The 22804-nt window shown below is 52.9% G+C and overlaps 1 protein-coding gene across 9 annotated transcripts in view; it reads left to right on the top strand.

The window, feature by feature from the left end:
* LOC124081144 (beta-adrenergic receptor kinase 2) overlaps positions 1-22804 on the top strand; it is a 346261-nt gene that overhangs the window by 98826 nt on the left and 224631 nt on the right. For 8 of the 9 annotated variants that reach the window (XM_046427320.1, XM_046427319.1, XM_046427318.1 and 5 more), the window contains 6 exons: positions 951-1017; positions 1545-1645; positions 5355-5421; positions 6861-6956; positions 10383-10545; positions 12645-12781. In XM_046427320.1, the coding sequence (XP_046283276.1) occupies positions 951-1017; positions 1545-1645; positions 5355-5421; positions 6861-6956; positions 10383-10545; positions 12645-12781 (631 nt within the window). Of the gene's footprint in view, positions 1-950; positions 1018-1544; positions 1646-5354; positions 5422-6860; positions 6957-10382; positions 10546-12644; positions 12782-15168; positions 15283-16056; positions 17347-22804 lie in introns of those variants that run through there. The other variant, XM_046427327.2, reaches the window with a different exon arrangement.

Genomic DNA, 22804 nt, shown 5'->3' with positions numbered 1-22804 from the left:
TCATTTCTTTAATTTTCAAAGACACAAATGGGCTCTGCTGTTGCAGTTTGCATGTTTAGAAGCGTCACCCAGTGATAAGCTTCCCTTCCAATGCCAGCGTCTCCAGAGTCTTGAGCACGTGGCGGAGTGAGGGGAACCTGCCCCGCGAGATTCCAAGTGTCGCCCCTCATCTATGAACTCTGCCAAGGGCCCCGTCTTGGTAGGGAGGGCTGGCTACCCACCTCTACCCCGCCAGCTGCTTGTGGGGTCCTTGCTTCAGTTGTCCCTTCTTCCTCCTGTAGGGTGCAGGGCACAGTCCCCATCTTCCAGGAGAAGGACTGGGAGCTGCGGGGGTTTTTCGGGCTCAGTGAGTCACAGCTGGACCTGGCTTCTGTGCCTAAGGTCTGGGCTCTTCAGGGATGGCACCCAGAGTCATCAGTCCCTGGGGGGCGCAGGCTGGTCCATGGCTGTCACCAGCAGAGGGATGGCTTCCTGTTGCTGGCTTCCAGGGAGAATAACATCCATCTGGATCATGCCGTTGGCCTGCAGGTCCTAGGGAGGTTTTAGAAACAGTATCTTGTTTAGCTGAAAAAATTGCACGGAATTCATGGCTGTCTCAAGCACCCCAGTGACTAATTTACACAGGTGGCTTTCATTTTCATGACCACCTGCTGGTGGCTCGTTTTCCCTCTGAATGTCTTCACTGAAAATGCACATTTAGTGCATTTAGCACTTGCGCTGCACAGAGGCTCAGGCACCAGAAGCAGGATGGACGTCCTGCTCCTTCAGGACCCAAGGGTTTATTTTGGTTTTTTGTCTTTTGTTTTTTCTGGAAACAATGCTCATGAGCTTTGCTTTTCTGCAGTTTTGAATGAACAGTAGCAGGGCAAAATACTTCTACCCAAATGTTAGTCAATACGTGTGCTGTTACCTGGCGCCATATTTTAATAGAATGTTCTTTGTCTCCACAGCCACAGCCCTTTCAGACAACATAAAACCAAAGATAAGCATGAAATAGACCGGATGACCCTCACCATGGTAAGCATGAGATGGACCCGATGACCCTCATCATGGTGAGGGGACTCAAGAGTCAGTCTGTCCTCACCTGCATCAGGGCTCTCAGACATCACACCATTAAAAATAAAATTGGTATAAAGTACATACAAAGCATGGACAAATTCTGTAAAACAGTTTGAAGTATTTGTGTGTAGTATGCAAAAATCACAAAACTTGGCTTTTGTGAGTGAGATAAACAGACAGAGATACCGTTCCTAGAAGAATGTCTAAAAGGTAAGGAATGGAGGTAGACCCAAGGCAGGAATCACGACTCACAAACAAGCAGTGGAAGAAAGTTACAGAAAGTCAAGTACAAAACCAAGAAAATCAACAAAGGGAGGGGCCTGCAGAGGGGCAGGAGGGGCCCCCAAGTCCACCGCTCTGGCCCTCCTGCTGGTGGGCTCTGTCCCCCGTGCTGCCTGTCTCGGGGTGCCGTTTTCCGTGCTGTCCTGACCCAGGGGCCTCGGGTGTGAGGCTGCTGTTTCCAGGAGCCACTGTTCTCTCCCCAGAACGTGGAGCTCCCGGACACCTTCTCCCCTGACCTCAAGTCCCTCCTGGAGGGCCTGCTGCAGCGGGAAGTGAGCCAGCGGCTGGGCTGTCACGGAAGCGGGTAGGCTCAGCTCTTCTGTCCCCACAGGCGGGGACCGAATGTGTGTGCACTGCTCTGTGAGTGCTGTGACTGAGAAGCCGGGAGCCTGTGAGGTGTGGAGCCAGCCTGGTGGAGGACGGAATGAACTCGGCCACCTTGCAGTCCCTGTCCCCGTGGTGCATGCCACTGTCTCAGTCTTGCACTGAGATGTTGTGACCGGCTCCCACGTTTTCTCCCAGGCCCACCTGAGGAGTGGCCGTCTCCTTCACGTGCTCTCCCCTCCCCCAAAGCACCCCAAAACAGTCAGACCAGGGAGGAAGCTTTAGAGAAATGCTTACACAGACAGTCTCTGATTTGTCCCCACACGTGGCTGGCTTCACACGGAAAGGACAGTATGTCACTTGTGTGTGTGTGTGTGTGTGTGTGACGTGTGTGTATTTTTGTATTTCCAGAGTAGCCTGCATGTGTATGCGCTCATTATTCCTGAATACTGTGTGTGTTTTATTTAGCTAAATAATATGCTCATATGCACATTTCCTTATTTATCGGTTCCACTGAGGGTGTCCCATTCCCACTGTAAGAATAAAGCCCTGGTCACTGCCCCCTCCCAAGAGTCCAAGTCTACTTTGGGATCCTCTTTTGTTTACCTTTGTAGCTTTAAACTATAGATTTAGCCAGTGGTGCCTTTTCTCACCAACTACAAGCAGCATCTCTTGAGTCCCGACTGTATACAGTGAGGCTTCGACATTCTCTTCATTCATCGATTGCTTCTCTCTCCCTCGTTTGTCATGTACTTTTCTATTTTTGCCAAATTAAGTTGTTATTGTCTTTTCCCTATTCTTTGATCACAATGAATCCCAACCTTTGCACTTTGCATGGGTTGATTTCAAAAGTTGCAGGTGAAATAGTGTTTATACCATAAGGCAACTACGTAGTCTGGTAATGGGCCTTACATTTATTTATATAACATGACGTGTGTGTATATGAAGAGATGATATCACAGTCATGGGCTTTTACTTTTCCTGGTTTTCTTCATGGCACACAAACTACCAGCTCCAGTGAGAACCACGTGATTTCGGCCAGTCGGCTTCCTTGCAGCCGGCGGCGCCCTGCTCTGCTCTCCTGGTCTGAATCACCATCGACTTGATCCCTCGCCTGTACTTTTCTGGGTCCCTCTGTTTGAGCTGGAGCATGTTCCCAAGGAATCTTAGAGAGGGGCTGTGAGAGGCCAGGTGTCTGGGTCTCACCTAGACTGTCTTCCTGCCGTCCACAGACATGACTCATGTAGGCCAGACACGGGACAGTCAGTCACTAGCAACCCCCCAGAACTCTGAAGACTCTGCTTTATTGAGTACAAGTGAACAATCCCTGTGGTATGGAACTCCCGTAGTTCCTGACGCCAGGTGCTTTCTCTCAAAGACTCATGCTCTTCAGCTTAGGGGAGAGTCTTGTTTAACTTGTGTACATTTCCGCTCCTCCATTTCTCCCAGAAGTCCATTGGCTGGATGCTGGGACTTCTAGGCTGGTCCCCTCTGCTCCTGATCTTGTATATTATCCATATCTTTGCTTTGACTCTTTCTTATACTTTCTGATCACTTAAATTTCCAACCCTTTTACTGATTTATTTTGAAAGATTAGTAACAGGTTTAGTTTCTTGACTGTAGAATCTTTCAGAGGTTGTCTTAGCTTTTTCATTGCTGTGGCTAAAGGATCCACCAGAATAACTGTGGAGGAGGAAGTTTATTTGGAGGCTCATGGTTTTGAAGGTCTCAGTCCATAGACTGAGGGCCCGAGGTGAAGCTGAACTTCATGGTGGAAGAGTGTGGAAGAGAGAAGTAGCTCGCATGATCCTCAGGAAGCAGAGAGAGAGAGACTCTACTCCTCAGATATAAAACTTATAACCCAAGGCCACGCCCCCAGGGGCCCACCTCCTCCAGCCACCCCCACCCACTCTCAGTCACCACTCAGTTAATCCCTTCAGGGGGCTAACCACTGATTGGATCAAGACTGTCATGGCCCGGTCACTTCGCCTCTCAGCCTTCTTGCACACATGAGCTTTTGGGGGATATCTCATATCCAAATCATACGGGGGTGGGGGGTAGTTCCTTCCCACCAGGACAGCTGCAGGTGCTTGGGGCTTGGTGTGGGGCAGGAGGTTCCGTGTGCAGGTGTCCAGCTGTGTCCAGCAGTGCCCCAGCCCTGTGTCTCACACGCACTCATCCTCTGTGATGAACCTGGAGGTCAGCACATGGCTCCGTCCCCAAGACCCCAGCTCGGCCACTCTGCCCAGTCCCTGCTCTCTGTCCCCTCCCCCACTTGCCAGCTGGTGGCCCTGGCTGCCGCCTCTGGGGAGGGTCTGCCTCTCTGTGCTCTGCTGTCCCTCGGGCCTGTGGGAGGGGCAGGGCTGATCCAGAAGCCACCCCTGCGGCCCTCGGCAGTTGCTAGTGGATGTGAGGAAACCAGGAGCCTGTCTAGCTCACGTCTAGGGCTAGTGACAGGGCACCAACCATAGCACAGCTGCAGAAAGCCCCAGGGCTTCTGGTGGACATGCCCAGAGCTCCGTGACCTGGACTCCGCCCCACTCGGTGACCCCTGAGCCCTCGCTGAGCGCCAGCCCCATCACCCTGCCTCCGCAGGACAGGGCCCAGATGGACTTGGCACTTACGTGGGGTGGAGACGGCACCAGCAAACAGACCACTGAGAGGACAAGGGCTGTGAAAGGGACCAGGAATGACTTAAGCAAAGTGGTGGGCAGATGGTGGGAAAACTTTGTAGGTCGAGGGCTTCGGGCGGGAGGGCCTCAGACAGGCTGTGATTCAGAAAAGCCAGGAAGGCTGGGTCACAGAAACTGAGGGTGGAGGAAGAAGACAGGTAGAAGAATGGATCCCAGAGGTGGCCCCTGGCCAGGTCCCCTGGGCCCTTGTCACTGGGGTGTGGCACTGAATTTTGCCATAAGTTCCCAGGGAAGCTGGGGAGTGAGGGGCAGCAGGGCAGCCCGGGTGGGAGGAGCGTGGCCTGGGGGCGGCAGAGCAGCCTCAGACCTGCTGCGTGGTCCATGCAGGGCTGCTGGGCAGGCACTTGGACATGAGGCCTCATGCAGACAGGACTTGGGCGTCACGTGACGTCACCAAAGGCACACAGGGCCTGGGCAGGCCCTTGTGGTGTGTCTGAGGACCGGCCTGGGCTCTGCAACACAGATGGACAGAGAAGTGCTGTGGGTCAGGGAGGTCTTGACCATGAACTTCAGGAAGTTTGTTTCTTCAGCTTAGGAAGGGGCTCGGCACTCAACCCACCACTAGATTTCTAGTTTGCATCCAAGTCAGTGTTTCCTGCTTAAGATCATCATTTTCCCTATCAGAACCAGCAGACATTTGCCACAAATTTCTTAAATGTGTAGATCTCCAATTTAATTCTTATTAAGCTAAATTCTCATGGCTACAGAATCGCCATTGACAGGCACGTAGAATGTGTGTGTGTCCTCTACTGTTCTGCTTTTGAGGTGTCACACACCTATACCTGCCGCGGGGTGTGGGCGGGCCATGAGTGGTCACGTGGACGGGCTCCAGGTACTGCCCTAGGCCTTTCTCAAGGTCACGGCGTTCCCTGAGCTGCTCTGAGAGAAGCGTCCTTACTTGCTGTCCTGAAAAGCTGTGGTCACTCCGACATGTTGTAAAGTACCTCTCCCGTCTCCAGTGCATACTCACCACCTTTAGGACCCTCTCTTCCCCAGTGCCCAGGAGGTGAAAGGACATGGCTTCTTCAAGGGCATCGACTGGCAGCACGTCTACCTGCAGAAGGTACTCACGCCCAGGCCCTGGTGCCACGGCCTCTGCGCTCTGCCCGCTCTGCCTCTCCTCGTTGCTGGCTTCCTGGACCTGGTCCCCACCCAGCTTCCTGTGTCCACAAAGCTCTGCCACCCGGGTGTTGCCCTTGGCTGACCCCCTTTGGGACAACAACTCACTCTTCCTTTTGTTTTTTGGGTTGGCCCTGCGCCCCCAGGCTCAACCAACCACAGGTGAAAGACAGGAAGAAAAATCTCATCTGTATGGAATATGCACAGATTTTTTTCCCTATTAGTTTTTCCCCAAACAACCTAGTCTAGCAACGATTCACATAGCACTTACACTGTACTGGGGATTGCATCATCTAAAGATGGCACAGTATCCAGGAGGAGATGGCCAGGTCCTAGGCAAATACCTGTGATTCTACATCAGGGTCTCAGGCATGTGCTAATCTGGGTGTGCAGGGGGTTCCTGGGACCAATCCTCAGATACTGGGGGACAGCTTATATAAATTTCAAAAATACCTCCTCTATAAATTAATTAAAGATAAAATAGAGCTGTTATGTAGCTAATTCAAATGTCCATATTATTGAGACATTTTAGTTTTGGCCCATCTGCTTGATTTCTTAACGTGGCCGTAGTTTTACATAGACTTCTGTAAAAGTATAGGAGAAACTTTTGGCATAAACTTATATATATATATCTTCTAGCCCCGGACCACGTAGTTTAAGAATTAGCATGATTGTATATCAGCACAATTCCTTTATTTTTTTATTCTTTTAAAAACATTTCTTGTGATGCTGGGGATGGAACCCAGGGCCTCCCCCATGCTAGGCACGGCTGCACCCCTGAGCCATGGCCCAGCCCTGTTTCCTTATTTTAAGCTTCATTATATCTCATTGATATAGGAAAACCCCAAATAAAATATATTTTTAAGAATATATTTTATTCTTATGTGATTGGCAGTTTCTGCACGAATGCAAGCTTCAGAGGGGCGTCCCTTCTGTGGGAAGGACACCCTGACTGGTTGGTCCTGTAGACAGAATCTGGGCATGGCCACTCACCTGGGCGACACCTACAGGTGTTGGAGCTTGGCGCTTCTGCAGGCGCCGTGGTGGCAGGTTGTGGCTCCAGTGACCAGGAGGAACACTGCATCCTCTGAGGGAACTGCTTTCTAGAGGCTGAGTGGGGGGTGGGGGGTGTGAAGTCTTGAGACTTCATTATATTTAAAAATGTTTTAAGACTTGAAGGTCTTTTTTTTTTTTTTTTTTTGCCCCTGAGACTTGGCTGTCCCCTTGGGCTGCCAGTGCAGACCCTTGTGTGAATGCATATGGCTTTAGTGCTGCTCAGAATGCAGCAGGGTGACTTCACTCAGCTCCTGACACAGACTGCTGGGAGGGGAGGGGGCCGCCAAGGGCAGCTGATAAGGGAACCTGCCTCCTTGCCTCTTTCAGTACCCACCACCCCTCATCCCTCCCCGGGGAGAGGTCAATGCTGCGGATGCCTTTGACATCGGCTCCTTTGATGAAGAGGACACCAAAGGCGTTAAGGTATGCGGGTGCTGGCTGCCTTCTGGTTTGGGGTGGAGAGAATTTCTGTTGAGTGTCCATCAAACTTAGTGATTGCTCTAGCACGGTTGTAGAATGTCACCTACAAGTGAATATCTACGTAGCTGACATATGTGCAGTCAAAGACCTACCTTAGACAGACACCATAAAAGCTTTCTTTGTACTGCTAATTTGATTTGTCTTTTATTAGGTCCTGGGGCTTGAACTCAGGGACACTCACCACTGGGCCCCATCCCAGCCCTATTCTGTATTTTATTTAGAGACAGGGTCTCACTGAGTTGCTTAGGGCTTCATTGTTGCTGAGGCTGGCTTTGAACTCACCATCCTCCCGCCTCAGCCTCCCGAGCTGCCGGGATGACAGGCATGCGCCACCATGCCCAGCCTTGCTAATTTTGATTTTGACAAACTGCAAAATGGTTGATTGATATGGAATATTTGTGTTTGAAATAAAACTTGAATGAATGTGAGCCAGAGAAACAACTTGACATCCAGCACAGCTCACCTGGTACCTGAGTTCAGTCGTCGTAATTCTCCTAGTAGGTGGGTCCCCAGGCTGGGATGAGAACACCAACAGCAGGGGCCATTTGCTTGTGTCAATCAAAGGGACATAGTCCCTGCCTTTTGTGTCATCCTTGGCATTTTTGAAGCTTCTGTTCACATCATCATTTTTCTAACTAGAGACAAGTCATAATTACAGATGTGATCACCAAGGAAAACTATCGTCTTTAAGATGCTAAGTTGCAGCGTGTCACTAGCGTCAAACTGTCATCTGCCCCCTGTGAGCCCCCACAGCTCATCCCAGGCTCTTCCCACCACCCCAGGCCCCCTCCTCTTAGCTGCCGCCCACGTGCTCTTCTCTACGCACCTCCCCTTGTCCCCCAGGTGCCTTCCCCTCCAGAAGGCAGCAACACTGTCAAAACACACCTGCCAGGTGCAGAGCAAAGACTGAAATCACTGGCCGGGCAGGAGCTCTGAAGGGACAGAGGTGGTAGGTAGAGGACCAGAGGAAGTACAGAGACCCTGGGGAGGAGGGCAGAGTCTAAGGCCACCTGCCTGGCGAGCTGGGGAAGGAAGTGGTCAGAGCTGGCAGCTCCAGGAGAGGAGGGCGGAGCTGGGGTGTATGCAGGAGCAGCCCCCAGGAGGAGGAGGTGAGGTGCCAGAGGACCAGGGGCAAGGCCACAGCATGTGGAGGGTGTGAAGTGATTCAGCAGTTTAGAGGCACCCCTCTGAGGTTTGCCGCCCTGGGCTCCCCCGGACAGCAGCCGGCATGCCCAGGCCTGCCCTCACTGGGCCGCGTCTACAATGTGACCCTTCGGAACCCGTCCGAGTGCCAAGCATCCATGTATATCACTATTTAAAAGAGGCAGCTGTCACAATAGAATTCTGTCATCATATATGCCACTGTCCGTCAAAATTAAATTAAAGCTGCTATTATGTGGAAGCCCAGACAAAATTTTCACATGAAAGATCCTCTGATGGAAACTTTCTATAAACCGGACTCTGAAGACTTGGTGTGAAGCTGCCACTCTCAGCTGAATGGACTCGGGCCGTCCCAGCCCCGAGCGGTGGCTTCCCCACCTGTAAAGCGTGTGGCTTCATTGCTGGCCATTCATTCTCCAGGATGGTGCGATGACCCCCGTCCAAGCCCCGGGCCCACGGTCAGCCCTTGTGGCAAGCTAGTGGCTTCTATCGCTGCGGCTTCAGGGGAGAGCGCAGGGGGATGTGGAAACCGTGTGGGAACGAGGCTGGGAGGGAGGAGCCTGTGGGGGAATGAGGCTGGGAGGGAGGAGCCTGTGTGGGAATGAGGCTGGGTGGGAGGAGCCTGTGGGGGAATGAGGCTGGGAGGGAGGAGCCTGTGTGGGAATGAGGCTGGGAGGGAGGAGCCTGTGTGGGAATGAGGCTGGGAGGGAGGAGCCTGTGTGGGAATGAGGCTGGGAGGGAGGAGCCTGTGTGGGAATGAGGCTGGGTGGGAGGAGCCTGTGTGGGAAGGACGCTGGGGGGAAAGGGCGCAGCCCTGATGGCGCGTTCCCTGGCAGCCCCTGGTCTTCAGGAGCACGGCTTCTCCACCTGTGGGAAGCAGCCCCCTCCCCCCACTGCTCGGTTCATCACAGAAGGCTCCGCCCCTCACCTCAGGTCACCCTCAGCTCTCCTCTAAGTCCTGCTGAGCAGTGGGGCTGGGTCCCAGGATGGAGGCTTCTGGAAGGCCTGGGAGGCGCACGGTGCATCCACAGAGCAGGGCTGGCTGTTGTAGGGCAGCCGCTCGGAGGGAGTGTGGGGCCTGGCGTGGTGGCACTGCCGCCCCTGCCCTCACTCTCAGTGGCACACCCTCACCCCAGGTGCCACCTGCCCCTCCTCACACCCAGAACTGGGCTTAGTCTGGAGGTGTGAAGACGGCAGGAAGGGGCCCTGCCAGCCAGGGGTGTGGGAGTGGGGGTGCCTTCCCGGCAGCACAGTCAGGCACACAGACAGACCGTGCCCCAGTCCGGGGTGTGGGGCGCACTCGGCCCATCCGGTGTCTCTTTCCCTTCTAAAGAGCTTGCCTGCTGCAGTGCTTGTCCCCTCCTTATTTCTCAGAGAAAGGAGTAAGGAATTCGGACCCTAGAGAGAACTGTGCTTCTCACAAGACCCGGGCTGCTCCTCTCAAATTGTATTCCACGGCCCCCTACACCATAGCTCAGGGACATGATGACTTTTTTTGGTGCTGGGGGCACAGGGGCACTTGACCACTGAGCCACATCTCCAGCCCTTTTTTATTTTGAGACAGGGTCTTGAGGCTGGCCTGGAACCTGCCATCCTCCTGCCTCAGCCTCTGGAGTTGGTGGGATTACAGGCATGGGCCACTGCACCAGGATCTTGGCTCATTTTCAAAGTGCAGCCTCTCTTAGAGGGCAGACGGAAGAATTTTGAATAACTGGAAGCAAAAATGCTATCGTTACGTGTAATTTTTATCACAGCAACTCCTACAGGCTGTGTTGCCTAAACTCTCGACGCATCTTGGGCCTAATGTCTCTACCCATGTTCATAGTGTTTAATTACTTGGAAAGTTCATGGAAAGAGTGGTGAATCCAGCCTACGTTACCTTGTGTTTGACTTTTCAGATGAACCGATGGTAGGTTGGGAACCTTCTTGGCTTTGCCCTTATCATGAGCTCTAGAATTGTATGGACTGTTTTCCTACTTTATAAACAAGGTACCCTCACTGTAGTCACAGTGGCACTTGGTGGCAGAACCTACCCGTACATCAGTCTGGTTTTCAGTGGCACAGACGTCATGAAGCTGGCATAGAAGGGGCCCAACCCCCTCCCTCCTGCAGTAGAGAGCTGTTGTCTCTAGCAGAGGTCACGGGTGGCGACGTGAGCCTTCAGAAGTGCGCTAAATCATAAATGTCTTGGTTTCTTAAATTGGCAAGCTGCTGGACGGCGACCAGGAGCTCTACAGGAACTTCCCCCTGGTCGTCTCCGAGCGCTGGCAGCAGGAAGTCACAGAAACCGTCTACGAAGCCGTCAACGCAGACACGGACAAGGTGGAGGCCAGGAAGAGGGCCAAGAACAAACAGCTGGGCCACGAGGAAGGTGAGAGGCCACGCAGCTCCAGCCCTCCCGGGGCGGGGTCTCCACGGGTTATTGGGAAAGCGTCGGGTCTCGTGTGTTTTCCAACAAAGAAAAAAAAAAAACAAAAAAAACAATGCCCAGCGTCACGGTAGCTTCACGTGTGTTGGAGGCGTTCGGGGTGGTATTCCAGAGCCCCTAAAGAAACAGCGTCCCAGGCTCAGGTCCTCAGGGAAGCCCGGGCACAGTGAGCAGGACCTCTCCACGGGCCTCTTGGCCTGGCAGGCTCTTCCCGGAAGAGGGACACGCCCGTGTGGGCAGGGCCAGCCTACCTGTGTGCCCTGCCCAGTCACAGAGGCCTGGACAGGGTTTCATGCCCTGCGTCAGCACCTCGAGACCCCGGGTCTGTGATGGCACTTGAAGAAGGGTCATGTTCCCATCAGGTACCAGCCGCATAGAGTTTGTGACTGGTCCCGGCAGGGGACTGGGCTTGGCATGCCACCTGTCCAGAGAGATAAGCGTGTAAATACATCTGTGGTACAAACCGCATTAAAGAACAGCCAAAGTGTGCCTTTTCGTTTAAAAAAATCAGGTGCCCTGTTAGGATTTCTATAGAAAACGTAACAACGAACATGAATCTGTCGATCATCCTTGATTCACTGAACGTTGTGACTCTTGATTTTTCCAAGATCTCTTTTAGTTGGGCTGTTTGCATGTACTGTAGTTGATGATTGAGGTAAGACACATCTTGTTTGACATTCACGCTGAACCCTAGCTCGACCTTGCAGACATTTAGGAGGTACCGAGGGTGCTTCCCCTCTATGTTAGGGCAGCTGGCTGGAGGCCCCCTGCTGGAGGATCCAATGGTCTCAGTGGACTCCTTCCTTGGGGCATTTATCACCTATTTAGGACAGCCGGCTCCGGCCTTGTGTTCTGGTGACTCTCCTACGTGAATCCACAGGGCTTTGCCTCCACGCCTCAGCTCCACAGGGCCATGGCCTGCTGTATACACTAATCCTTAGAGAGCTGGTTCCTGGGGATCACACTGGGACACCCTCACCATGGCAGGTTTTACCCTAAAAAGTGTACGAACGGTCATTTGGTGGATGGAGGGCCCTAATGGTCCTAGGATCTGGAAAACACCCTTGCCCAGGTGACCTTGTTGAAGTGTATTGTTTGCATCAGAACCATCATCATCTGACAAATCGATGAGTTCATCTTCATACATACATCCTTAGTAATCTGTGACCTTGGTTGGCCACCTCAGAAGTCACCTTCACAGAAAAGCAGAGTCCAGCTTGAGCTCTCTGAACAAATACTGTGTTGGGATTTAGACACTTTCTGAAAACCAAGCGCTGTTTTGCTCAGGGGGGCGGCTGCAGAGACGCCAGCCCTGGCCCTCTGTGCCCTGGTCCTTCCCCACCTGCTCCTGCCCCTCCTGCTGTGGGGACACGGCAGGGGGGTGGCTCCTTTGTCTATTTCTACACCTCTCACTGGACTTAGCTCCCCAGGGCAGGATTTTGTCCTTCCTGTTCCCTAGACATGCCCAGCCCTGGGCCTTTGCCCAATCGTTGTCCGAGGAAGGAGAAGCTCAGCCTGTGAGCCATGTCAGGGTCCCCAGGGCTCCGACCAAGGCTCCAGATTCCCCTGTAAGAGTCCACAGATGGGTGGATGGTCTCTGCACAGCCACACGTTGAGGAAGAAGCTTAGCCCCTGCTCAGGAAGGGACTGCCCATGATTGACTCTGCTGACCTGGGTGACAAAGGCCCCCCTCTAGTGTTACCTGTAGAATGAAAGGAAGAGGAGAGGGACCTTCCCATCCCACAGAGGACAGGGGTGTGGATGCGCTCCTCTTCTCACCACGCACACACACAGCAGGGACAGAGATGGTCTGGGAACACGCTTTGTCCCTTCTGAGCAGTCAATGCACGGGTCTGACTGAAGAGTGTGGAGAAGTGTCATTTAGTGTGTTGGTAGGGACGCCCAAAGAGACGCCTGTCCTTAGACCAGCCGAGGTGTGTTGATGGAGACGCTCCATCTCCTGCCGTCGCCTTCTGCCCTCCCGGAGCGGGTGGCCGGCCCCCGGCTGCGCAGCCACCCCACACTCGCTCGTCTCCCCGCAGATTACGCGCTGGGCAAGGACTGCCTCCTGCACGGCTACATGCTGAAGCTGGGCAACCCGTTCCTCACGCAGTGGCAGCGCCGCTACTTCTACCTCTTTCCCAACAGACTCGAGTGGAGGGGAGAAGGCGAGTCGCGGGTGAGTCGGGAACGGGTCGCGTCTGTGCCCTGCGCTCGCCGCAGGATGAGCTCAGGTCCCCAGTGGGTCTCTGTTGAGAGCCACAGCCAAAGGGGCCCCAGCAAACTTCCAGCTGCCAGCAAACTTCCAGCTGCCGGCTGATGATTGGCTCACAGCGGCCCCAGCAACATCTAGCTGATTGGCTCCTCGGCCCCAGCAACATCTAGCTGATTGGCTCCTCTGCGGTGATGCTCATTGGGCTGTTTCCCTGCCCTTTCAGACCACGGAGCTGCTCATTGGGGGACTTTTTTGGCTCCGCCCACGTGACCCAGCCAATCGGCCTCAAGAGCAGGAGGATTGGGGGAGGTGGAGAGAAGCTTGTGTGGGGGAGAGAGGCTTGTGGAAAGCCGGTGGTGGCAGTGGAGGCTCTGAGGGTTTTTCCTGAGAGGCTATTTTGTTTGGCGTGTGTGGTTCTAAAAATAAAGTTAGTTTCTTTTGACAAGTGGCTCCTGATTGTGCCCAGCCAGACTGCGGCATTTGGTGGCCTGTACTTCCTCCACGAGCCGGGGTCTCGTCCAATCTTGTGCATGAGGCTGGGGCGCCACGCTGTCTCCTCCAGCCCCCCAAGTCCAGCCAAGTCAAGGAAGGGCCTTGCAGTGCCTGAACATGGAAGGTGTCCAGAGGAAACCCAGCGGCAGGGGTGGGGACTGGGCTGTCTCCCCACCCGTGAAGTGGGGGACATGGCAGTTACTTCGCCTGCTGTCAATCTTACCGGTCATCTGAGGCCCGCTGCTGTGCAACAAAGACGTCTCAGTCTGTTAGCAGCTTCTGAAGGTCTGACCGTCCCCTGTGGAGGGGAAACAGGGCTCAGATGGGCACCGTGTGGCCAGGGACGCAGCTGGACAGTGTCAATGGGGGGCGTTCAAACCCACGTCCACACAGGCCTCCCACCTCTCCTCACATCAGATCAAATGAAATGTCACCCACAACACTGGGCACAGAGACGAGGTCACCAGACCACACTCCCTCTTGTCTGCCCCCGGTGGAGTCTGCAGGTGGCCCTCATTTAGGGACAGGAAGATGTGCTGTGCTCTTGGGTTCTCCGTGGAGCTAATGGGCAATGAGTGTAAGAGGAAAAGAAGTCTCTGCTCCACCCTGTACCTGGTGGCAGGTCAGGCAGCATTTATTAAGCACCTCCTGTGTGCTGATGGCCGGGAAAGGAGCCAGCAGTGGGTGAAGGCCTGCCCTCTGCTCCCGGGGAGGGCATGTCTGTCACTGTAAGCCAGAGATGGTCCTGGATGTCAGAAACGTCGTTATGTATTAGGCGATCAGAACACGGCTGCCACCACTCCCTGTGGAGTCGGTGTGGAACACAGTAGGCCCTGATCTTACCCTTCCACTCGGGACGGTGCTTTGGAATCCCTGGGTGGAAGTTGTCATTTAACTATGAATGGCTGGGATTGCATGTAACACATTGTTTTAAAAAAATAAACAGGCTCTCACAGATTTTTGTACCAAAAAAAGCCATTTTTTAAAAAACTAGCATAGCTAGGATCTCATTGACAAGATCTTTGTGGCTGTGAGTCACACACGACACAGGTGCAGTGCAGGTGGAGGTGGCCCCGGAGCTCAGGCCGTCCCCAGGTAAGGGGGCACTGGGCCTTTGTTCATTTACACTGTTGTGCGCATGGGAAGGAAGCTGCCCCGCTTTTCAGGATATTTAAAAAATTAAAGACTCGACTTCCTATGTTCAACCTGAGATGCAGGAGCTGACCTTGGTGTTGAAAGGTCACACCCAGTGCTCTCCTGAGCAGCTGCAGAGCACAGGGCGCGGTTGGTAAGGTCAGAGGAGAAGGGGAACTCAGGAGCTTATGACGCTGTTGTTTCTCATTTAGGATTCCTGGAGTATTTACCCCCAAAATCACAAAATGGTAAGGAACTCACACATAGCCTTTGCCGTGTGCAGCGATGCTGTACACCCAGTGTGACAATCTCTTAAGGCTGTCACCTGTATCTGCAGTGCCATTTCGATAGCATCTGACATCGCCAGGCCTTTCCTGAGTTGCTGTAAGCCCTAGGCCAGGCTTGGGGACTTCCCTCACAGCTTGAAGGATGGCCCCTGAGGCCAGATCAGTTCTGTGGCGGGACGTGCTCCCCTTGGCCTCGTAGAAGCATTGCTTTCTTTGCGGTTTTCTTTGAGACATTATCATTTGGATTTTCCAGCGTGTTCCTTTGTAGCCATTTCCCCTTCCGTTCTAGAACATCATCAAAGAAAGAACAACGCTGCTTCTCTTCTTTCTTTTTTTTGGACTTTTTCTGAGTTCTTGGTATCATCACTTATTCATTTAAGAAATTTAAAAAATCACTGGGAAGTAACTTTTATTTATTTCGTTTGTTTTTATGGTTAGCAAAATCTACTGACCATGGAACAAATCCTCTCTGTGGAAGAAACTCAGATTAAAGACAAAAAGTGCATTTTGTTCAGAATAAAAGGAGGGAAACAGTTTGTCCTGCAGTGTGAGGTGAGTGCGGCTCCTTGTCTCTCGGGTGAAGGTTGAGCCACCGCTTGACACCAGCACCGCTGGCCGCCCGGCACCAGGGTGCCCCACGGGGTCCTGCGGCCCTTACAAACTCAGCCAGGTGTCCACCACATCAACAGGTAGTTCAAAAAAGAAAATATGTGAAAACAGAAGGAGGAAATACCTGAATTTGGTGACCTTATGTGGAAACCCCCCAGCACTCCGAGGGGGTGGAGTTTTATGGGACCTGAGGTTCTAGGTCTGACCTGCCAGCACGTTTGAGGTTGAAGTTCACACGTTTAAACAAACGGAAGAGACCAATCAGACTTCTCTAAGGGGCGATGCTCTTTTCCCTCCAGTTGTAGAGCCCAGGTTTCATTCCTGAACACTGTTTGCTCTGGTGCACGGTGTGTGTTGGGGGTTGGGGGCTCCAGAGCGTGTTCCGGGAGATAAACAAGGAGTGGACCCCAAGACGCACCTTAATCACCTCAATGCTAATTTTCGCCCGTGAAGGGGCGCGTTGGCCTGCGGGGCTCCTCCCTCCTGTGCCCACCACAGTTGTTGAACTGAAGCCGTTTGCTCTGCTGGGGCTGCTCCAGGAGGCTGGCCTCCCCTCTCGCTGCTAGAGGCTCTGGATGAGGGTCGTAGGCCCAGTGTCTGGAGAGGTGGCTGCAGGGTAGGCACCGAGGGGTATGCCCCTGAGGCTCCAGGTCACCTCCAGAGGCTGTGGGCAGGGTGGGTGGACCTGTCCCAGCCCGTCTTCCTGTCTCCCTGCAGAGCGACCCCGAGTTCGCGCAGTGGAAGAAGGAGCTGACCGAGACCTTCACCGAGGCCCAGCGGCTGCTGCGCCGCGCGCCCAAGTTCCTCAACAGGCCTCGGGCCAGCCTGGTGGAGCTCTCCAAGCCCCCGCTGTGCCACCGAAGCAGCAATGGCCTGTAGCGCGAGAGCGGGAGAGACGAGGGCCTCCGGGAGGCCACACCGGGCTCTCCACGTGGGGCGGAGCCTGGGGTCGGTGCGGACGTGCCAGGCTGTGGCGGAGGTGCCGGGCACTGGAACCTTTCATCCGCTGCCAGGAGGCCCCGGGCGGGCGCCAGATGCCCCCAAAGGGAGTTGGACCTCTCCAGGCGCGGCCGACCCTGCGCCACCAAGTGGTGCTGGCCCGCACTGGAGACTACTGAGGACACAAGCTCCTTTTCTTTGCTAGACACTTATTTTGGTACCTCCAAGCTGGAATTGAAACATCCCTACTGGGCACTTAATTTTTCAGTCTGATGTCAGACATCTCAGACTTCCCCAGGGGCCCTGGAGGTCCACAGTGCTGGGTGCCGGGTGCCCTGCGGTGGCCGGGCTCTGCTGTCGCAGATGCTGGCTCCAATGTCCCAGGGCCGGGGTAGGGGGCTGCGGAGCGCGTCCCTGCGCACTGGAGAATCGGCGCCTGATGGGCAGGTGGGGGTGGCAAATGGGGTTCACTTGCCAGCCCCCCCCCAGAGTCCCTGGTGTTCCCAGGGAGAGTAGTGAGGTGACAGACTGGGGACCAGGGCAGCAGTGGGACACCTCTGGGTGCCCAGGTCACAAGCACCCTGGCTACAGCTGGCTTGGAGTCCACCCTGAGCCCCTGTAGAACACCGTGGTTCTGGAACCTTCTGCCTGACCCTGAGAAGCGGTCAGCTGTGATGTGTAGGAGGAGGAAGGGAATCTGGCTGCTTCACCTTGAGCGTAATTTGAGATGATTTTTATTTGAAAAACAAAAGCTGAGGAACAAGTATGGGAGGTGGCCGTGTGGGGACTCTCTTGTCCCATGGTGGTGGGTCCCTCTGCACTGGCCTCTCTGGGGAGGGGCCCTCCGTCCAGCAGAAAGGACCCAGCGCCTCCTCCCCAGTGTTTGTCCCCACTCCTCCATGCCTGTTGACGCCCCTATTAAATGCTGGGTGACAGAACCAGCAAAGTCCCCCAGGCCATCAGGCTAAAAAGTCCTTTCCAAAGTCTACACATTCATCCAGTTCCTGGTGTAGTTTTACTGTATGTCTTAAATTAATTACTAACAATATAAATAACTTGTCGTCTTGATCACTTGTATCCTGTCCTTGATATTTTTAGTGGTTCCAAACCTTTGTTTTTACCTTTCTGTGCCACAGTCCCTGGGAAGGTCAGGGCTTCCTATCACGAGGTCATTTTGGGAGCGGAGTAGATCACCTTCTGGAAGGTCTGCTCTGCGCCTGGGTGACCGTGGGCCAGCAGTTTGGGGTTTTTATCCACCTGGGCTCCGGGCCGGGGTTTCAGGTAGCACAGGTGGCTGTCTGCTGCTGCCAGGGCGGAGGAGGGCGCCACACCCCCCACCGCCCTCCCTTGAGAGGGTAGAAGAGCCCTGGATTCTGTTTAAAATGCACACGTTCCACACTGCCCAAATGGAGGCTCAGCGGTCGTCCCGAGGGGGAGGGCGTCCTCCCAGCCCCGCTGGCTGCAGCTGGCCTGGATGCGGAGCTCCCGGGCCCACCTCCTCCAGGCTAACGGGCACCTCAGGAGGGGGCGCCCTGCCACTGTCAGGGCTGGGTTCATCTTGTACATGTCACACTGGGTGGCATCTACGCCACATGATGATGGTTTGACTTCCCCTTCTTGCTGTGAGACCTGCCAGTCTGCACCTCTTTCAAACACATGGTTTTGCTCTGGGTCTTTGCCTTTCAGAAAAGAAACGTGCTCTGGAAAGTACCCCAGAGCCCTTTGTGCCCCAGCACACCCTCACCCTCCCGGCTCCATGCGGTTTGTGTGGACACAGGACGTGCACCCAGGGGTCCCAGTCCTGAGCGAGCAGCTCCAGCCACTGTGAGCAGGTGGCGCAGGGTCCTGGAGCACTCCTCTTGAGGTTGCTGCTCTCCCCAGATCAGGCACCCCAGGGCGTGCCTCAGGACCTGCTGTCTTGGAAGTTTTCAGAGTGTAGATGAATTCCTAGATATTTGGTCCTTCCCACCCTGGGACAAAAGTCAGCCCAGGTTTTCTCATTACTTTAGAAATTTAGATATCTATAGTTGCAATGTTTTGAACATTGTCAAGGAAAACAATCGAGGTTGCTATTATTTTTATAAAATTATGCTATAATAAGCCTCGATTTCACATTTCAAAAAAGAATCAGTAGCAAAGCCTAAAAATAACAGGTTGCTTTGAGCTGCTATGTAACACGTACAGAATAAATTAGAAACTTTTGCTAATCCAAGTTTATTCTTAACTTACAACATTCACGGGTACATGTGTCCCCTCACGTCCCTGTGGCTCACTATGTTTCCTTCTCGATTGTGTTTAAGGAAGATTTTTCAGCAAAACTTCTTGAAATTGGTTTCTGTTCCCCCATGAATGCAAAGTAAGCAGTCCCCTGTCGGTTCATCAACACTAGAGTTTCGAATTCTGTGCATTCAAAGAAGGGGCCAGGCAGGTGCTGTGCACACGCCTGTCATCCCAGCAGCTCAGGAGGCTGAGGCAGGAGGATTTTGAGTTCAAGGACAGCCTCAGCAATTTAGTGAGGGCCTAACAACTCAGCGAGACCCTGTCTCTAAATAAAAAAATACAAAGGGCTGGGGATGGGGCTCAGTGGTAAAGCTCCCCTGGGTTCAATCCCTGGTACCAAAAAAAAAGAAGGGGGCCCAGGGCAGGACGAGGCTCTCCCAGGAAGGAAGCACCCGGCTCAGGCAGGCCGCAAACGAGGCCTGTTGGCCAATTACCCAGAGTGAGCTTGGTGTGCAGTCTGACAGATGCCACATGGCTGTTAGAAGCAATTGTGCTGAGGCCACCCGGCCATGAAACATGTTGTTGATCAGTAGCTGGCACTGCTACTAAAGAGCAAAGTGGGGTTCCCCCACCCCGATTTTTTCGTCTCAGAATCCGTAGCCGGGCCAGTTCAATACAACATTTGACACTTTTCAGTGGAGTTGATTTTTAAAATAATTATTTCAAAATGTTAACATGATTGGAAAGAAAACAAAATTCTCTGAGCGTGGGCCTTTTGCCGTGATGTAAATCTACAAAAATGCTCTGAGACGTGGTGGTGTCCGTCAGCCTCGTAGGGTTTAACTCCTAGGAATTCTTGGCTCAGTCATGTTCAGGGAGCGTCTGTGTCCCTCCCAGACACAGGATGAATCCAGTCGTCGTTGGGGCCTATGGCAGGAGGAGTTCTGTGGGAGGAGGCCACAGAGGGAGGTGGGCCACCAACACCACGGAGCACCAAGCGGGTGCCAGGTGGGTCCTCATACAGACCAAAGATGGTTACTTCGCTTCGGAGGCTGGAGCTGCTAACTGCAGCATGAGGCCACTTGCTGCCCAGCGGGACTTTCCGAGGACACCCACTTGCTGCACTATGGCCCCAGACCCCGAGCAACACCAGACGTCTCTGTCACCCCAACATTCCATGTGTAGTTTGCAACCCTGGGCAGTGGGAACATGGTGTCCCCATCACCGTGATTGCATTGGTCAGTTGGGGACATCATTAGAGATCCAGTGACGTTCTGGTCAACCCAGGGACCGTTGGTGCCACACTCATTTCCCTATAAAGGGATCTTTAGTAGTTTAAATTTTCCTGGAGATGGAGCATGACTTCCCCTTCTCACGGAAGGCCCACTTGCAAGCACCATTGCTTACATTCATGTTATGGTGAATTTTCTTAATCCAGACCCCATATTTTTTTTAAAAAAAGATTTGCTTTAGAAAGAGTGAAAGTGAGACTTTAAAACGGGACTCCCGGGTTCCCTCAGGTCATGATGCACTTCAGATTTTCTTTGTCCTCAAAGACCTCTTCTTTTACAGTGACAGGGACGTCCCTTCCTTTGGGATCATGCAGGCTCTAGAAGGAGGAGCTGTGTTCCTGACCCAGCTGTGGAATTGATAAAAGCTTTAACATTAAATTATTATTATTATTAATTATTACCAACAAACAGAAATCTACAGAAAGGGGTTAAAAGCATGTGCACCCATCAGGGATACACAGGGGGAAATCCTTCTTTTCCAAGGTAACTCAAGTTCATAGAGTAGAGCTGCCTCTCCACCATCCAACAGTCTCAAGGTCATCTCTGAAAACTGTCAACTCCGCCTCCATCTGTTTTGTTTGTTTGGGTACCAGGGATTGAACTCAGGGGCCCTCGACCTCTGAGGCACAACCCAAGCACAATTTTGTATTTTATTTAGAGACAGGGCCTCACTGAGTTGCTTAGCGCCTTGCTTTTGCTGAGGCTGGCTCAAGATCCTCCTGCCTCAGCCTCCTGAGCTGCTGGGATGACAGGCGTGGGCCACTGCACCAGGCTGCCTCCATCTTTAATTTTGTCCTAAATATAAAGGACAAAATTGACATCAGGGTAAAGAATAGCAAAATACTTCCAGTTGTGTATTCACAGGACAAAGGACCTGAGATTTCATTTCTCGTCTCTTCACTCACTATGTTCTATGGTGTGTCTATTATGTGGTTTATAACTAAACATGGGGCATTTTTTAGTTGTATTGTTAAACTGTATTTTTCTATGTTTTAGGTAATCATAATCGGTTCAGCTTCTACTGGGTCAACAGTTCACTGAACTCCAAATATATATGAAACAAGAGTTCTATTGTAGCACAAAAGCATTTTATGTTATTTATTGAATCTACTAGTTTCTGTTCGTCAAAAACATTCCATATCACTTCTTCCCTTTTTATCTGTATAGTTTGCTATTTAAAGAAATGGTGGTCTTTTCTGTTTTAATAAAAATCAAACCCATGCAAATAGCACCCTGGGTGGGCATCTCTTCAGAAGGTGTCTGCGTGCTCTTCTGGACTGACTGGTCCTACCATCAAGAACTGCAGCAGGAATAGGCATTGTCGAGGGCCCTGGTGAGCTGGGGTCCACCCTCCTTCCCCAGGGTGATCCTGCAGGAGCCGAGGCGTGACCTTGGCCTTCCTTCCCCAGGCTGCCCCTCACCCCACTCAGCCCTGACCTTGCCTGGGCATCAGGTTCTGCACCTGGGAGGCCAACTTCCATGGACAGTTCTTCGCTCTTTTAGATACACGGCAAGTTTTGTTTTAAAAACTGTTTTTTGGGGAGGCGGATCTGAATGGGACTTATTCCCTCCTCATCGTTCAGAACAAGGTGGAAAACAGGATCGTAAAAGCAAATGTCCCCTTGTAGGATTAAAAGTTTGCAGGAGCCGGACATGGTGACACATGCTTGTCATCCTAGTGGCTCAGGAGGCTGAGGCAGGAGGTTCACGAGTTCAAGGCCAGCCTTAGCAATTTAGCAAGGCCCTTAACAACTCAGTGAGACCCTGTCTGTAGATAAAATACAGAAAGGGGCTCAATGGTTAGGCACCTCTGGGTTCAATCCCCAGTATTTTTTTTTTTAAAAAAAGGTGAGCCAGGCACAGGGGCACACACCTGTAATCCCAGCAGCTGGGAGGCTGAGACAGGAGGATTTCGAGTTCAAAGCCAGCCTCAGCAATTTAGCAAGGACCTAAGCAATTCGACGAGACACTGTCTCTAAATAAAATGTGGAAAAAAGGCTGGGGATGTGGCTCAGTGGTTCAGCACCCTGGGTTCAATCCCTGCCGCAGTCTGACTGGGCACAAATCACGAGCCACTGAAGCAGGAACAAACTTTATTTTTGAACTCCACCAGCAACTCCTCCCGAACCCATGCGGCTCATGCAGGAACCAGCCACCGGAAATCCCTCCTCCTGCACTTCTCCAACCAATGGGAACTCTTGGGGAATCCCCACGAGAACTCCAAAGTAGCGGGAGAACTCAAAAGTAGCAGCCGAGGCGGATAGTAATGCCTCGCCTGTCAATCAATACTGTTGGCAAAATGCCAGGGGCCATACAGACTCGGCCATGGCTCTCAGCAAAAAGAAAAAAAAAAAACAAACAAAACAGGATCTATGTGAAACAGAGTGAAGCACTGTCCCCATGAGAAAGGGTTCCTCCTTGTCCTTGGATGCTTCCCTCTGCCTGTGTTTGTGACCCTGCGGCCATCGACCTAGTGACAGGTTGTCTGTGCTCTTGCCCTTGGACAAATGAGTCTGTTTCCTATTGCCCTTGGCTACACTGTGAGTCTAGACCAGGCACCTAGGCCATGGTTCTCGAATCTCTTTCCATCTTATTGTGACAGTGGAGTCTTACCACCCCCTCCCAGTGAGATGCTGCTCCAGGTCCACAGTCACCTGTGCTGGGCGCAGGACACCCCCCACATCCATAGTCAAGGTCGCCGTCCTTCAGGTATTCTGGAGCAGCTCTGTCTGTAGAGGTCGGCTCCAATGTGCTGTCTCCCCCCAAAGACCCCAGTGCTTCCCCCAGCTGCCAGACGTCAGGCGACTCACTGTCAGGAGCGCCGACTGGGGGAAGTTCACGCCAAGGATTTTGCTTTATCAAAAAAAGAAGGGGCAGCCCCCACCTTTGCGCTAATTGGGTGGATTTTCAGGGCGCAGCCAGTTTCCCAGGGGTTTGGAAACAAGTGGCCTGAGCCCCTGTCACCGGCACCACAAGGACAGGTTTGGGGACGCCCCGGAGGAAACTCGTGAGGT

Source organism: Marmota monax, unplaced genomic scaffold (assembly GCF_021218885.2).
Source record: "Marmota monax isolate L192 unplaced genomic scaffold, Marmota_monax_Labrador192_F-V1.1 WCK01_AAM20220418_F8-fsc00177, whole genome shotgun sequence".
NCBI classification, from domain to species: domain Eukaryota; kingdom Metazoa; phylum Chordata; class Mammalia; order Rodentia; family Sciuridae; genus Marmota; species Marmota monax.
The sequence above is the reverse complement of the archived record's forward strand: the minus strand, read 5'-3'. Positions and strand labels throughout refer to the sequence as shown.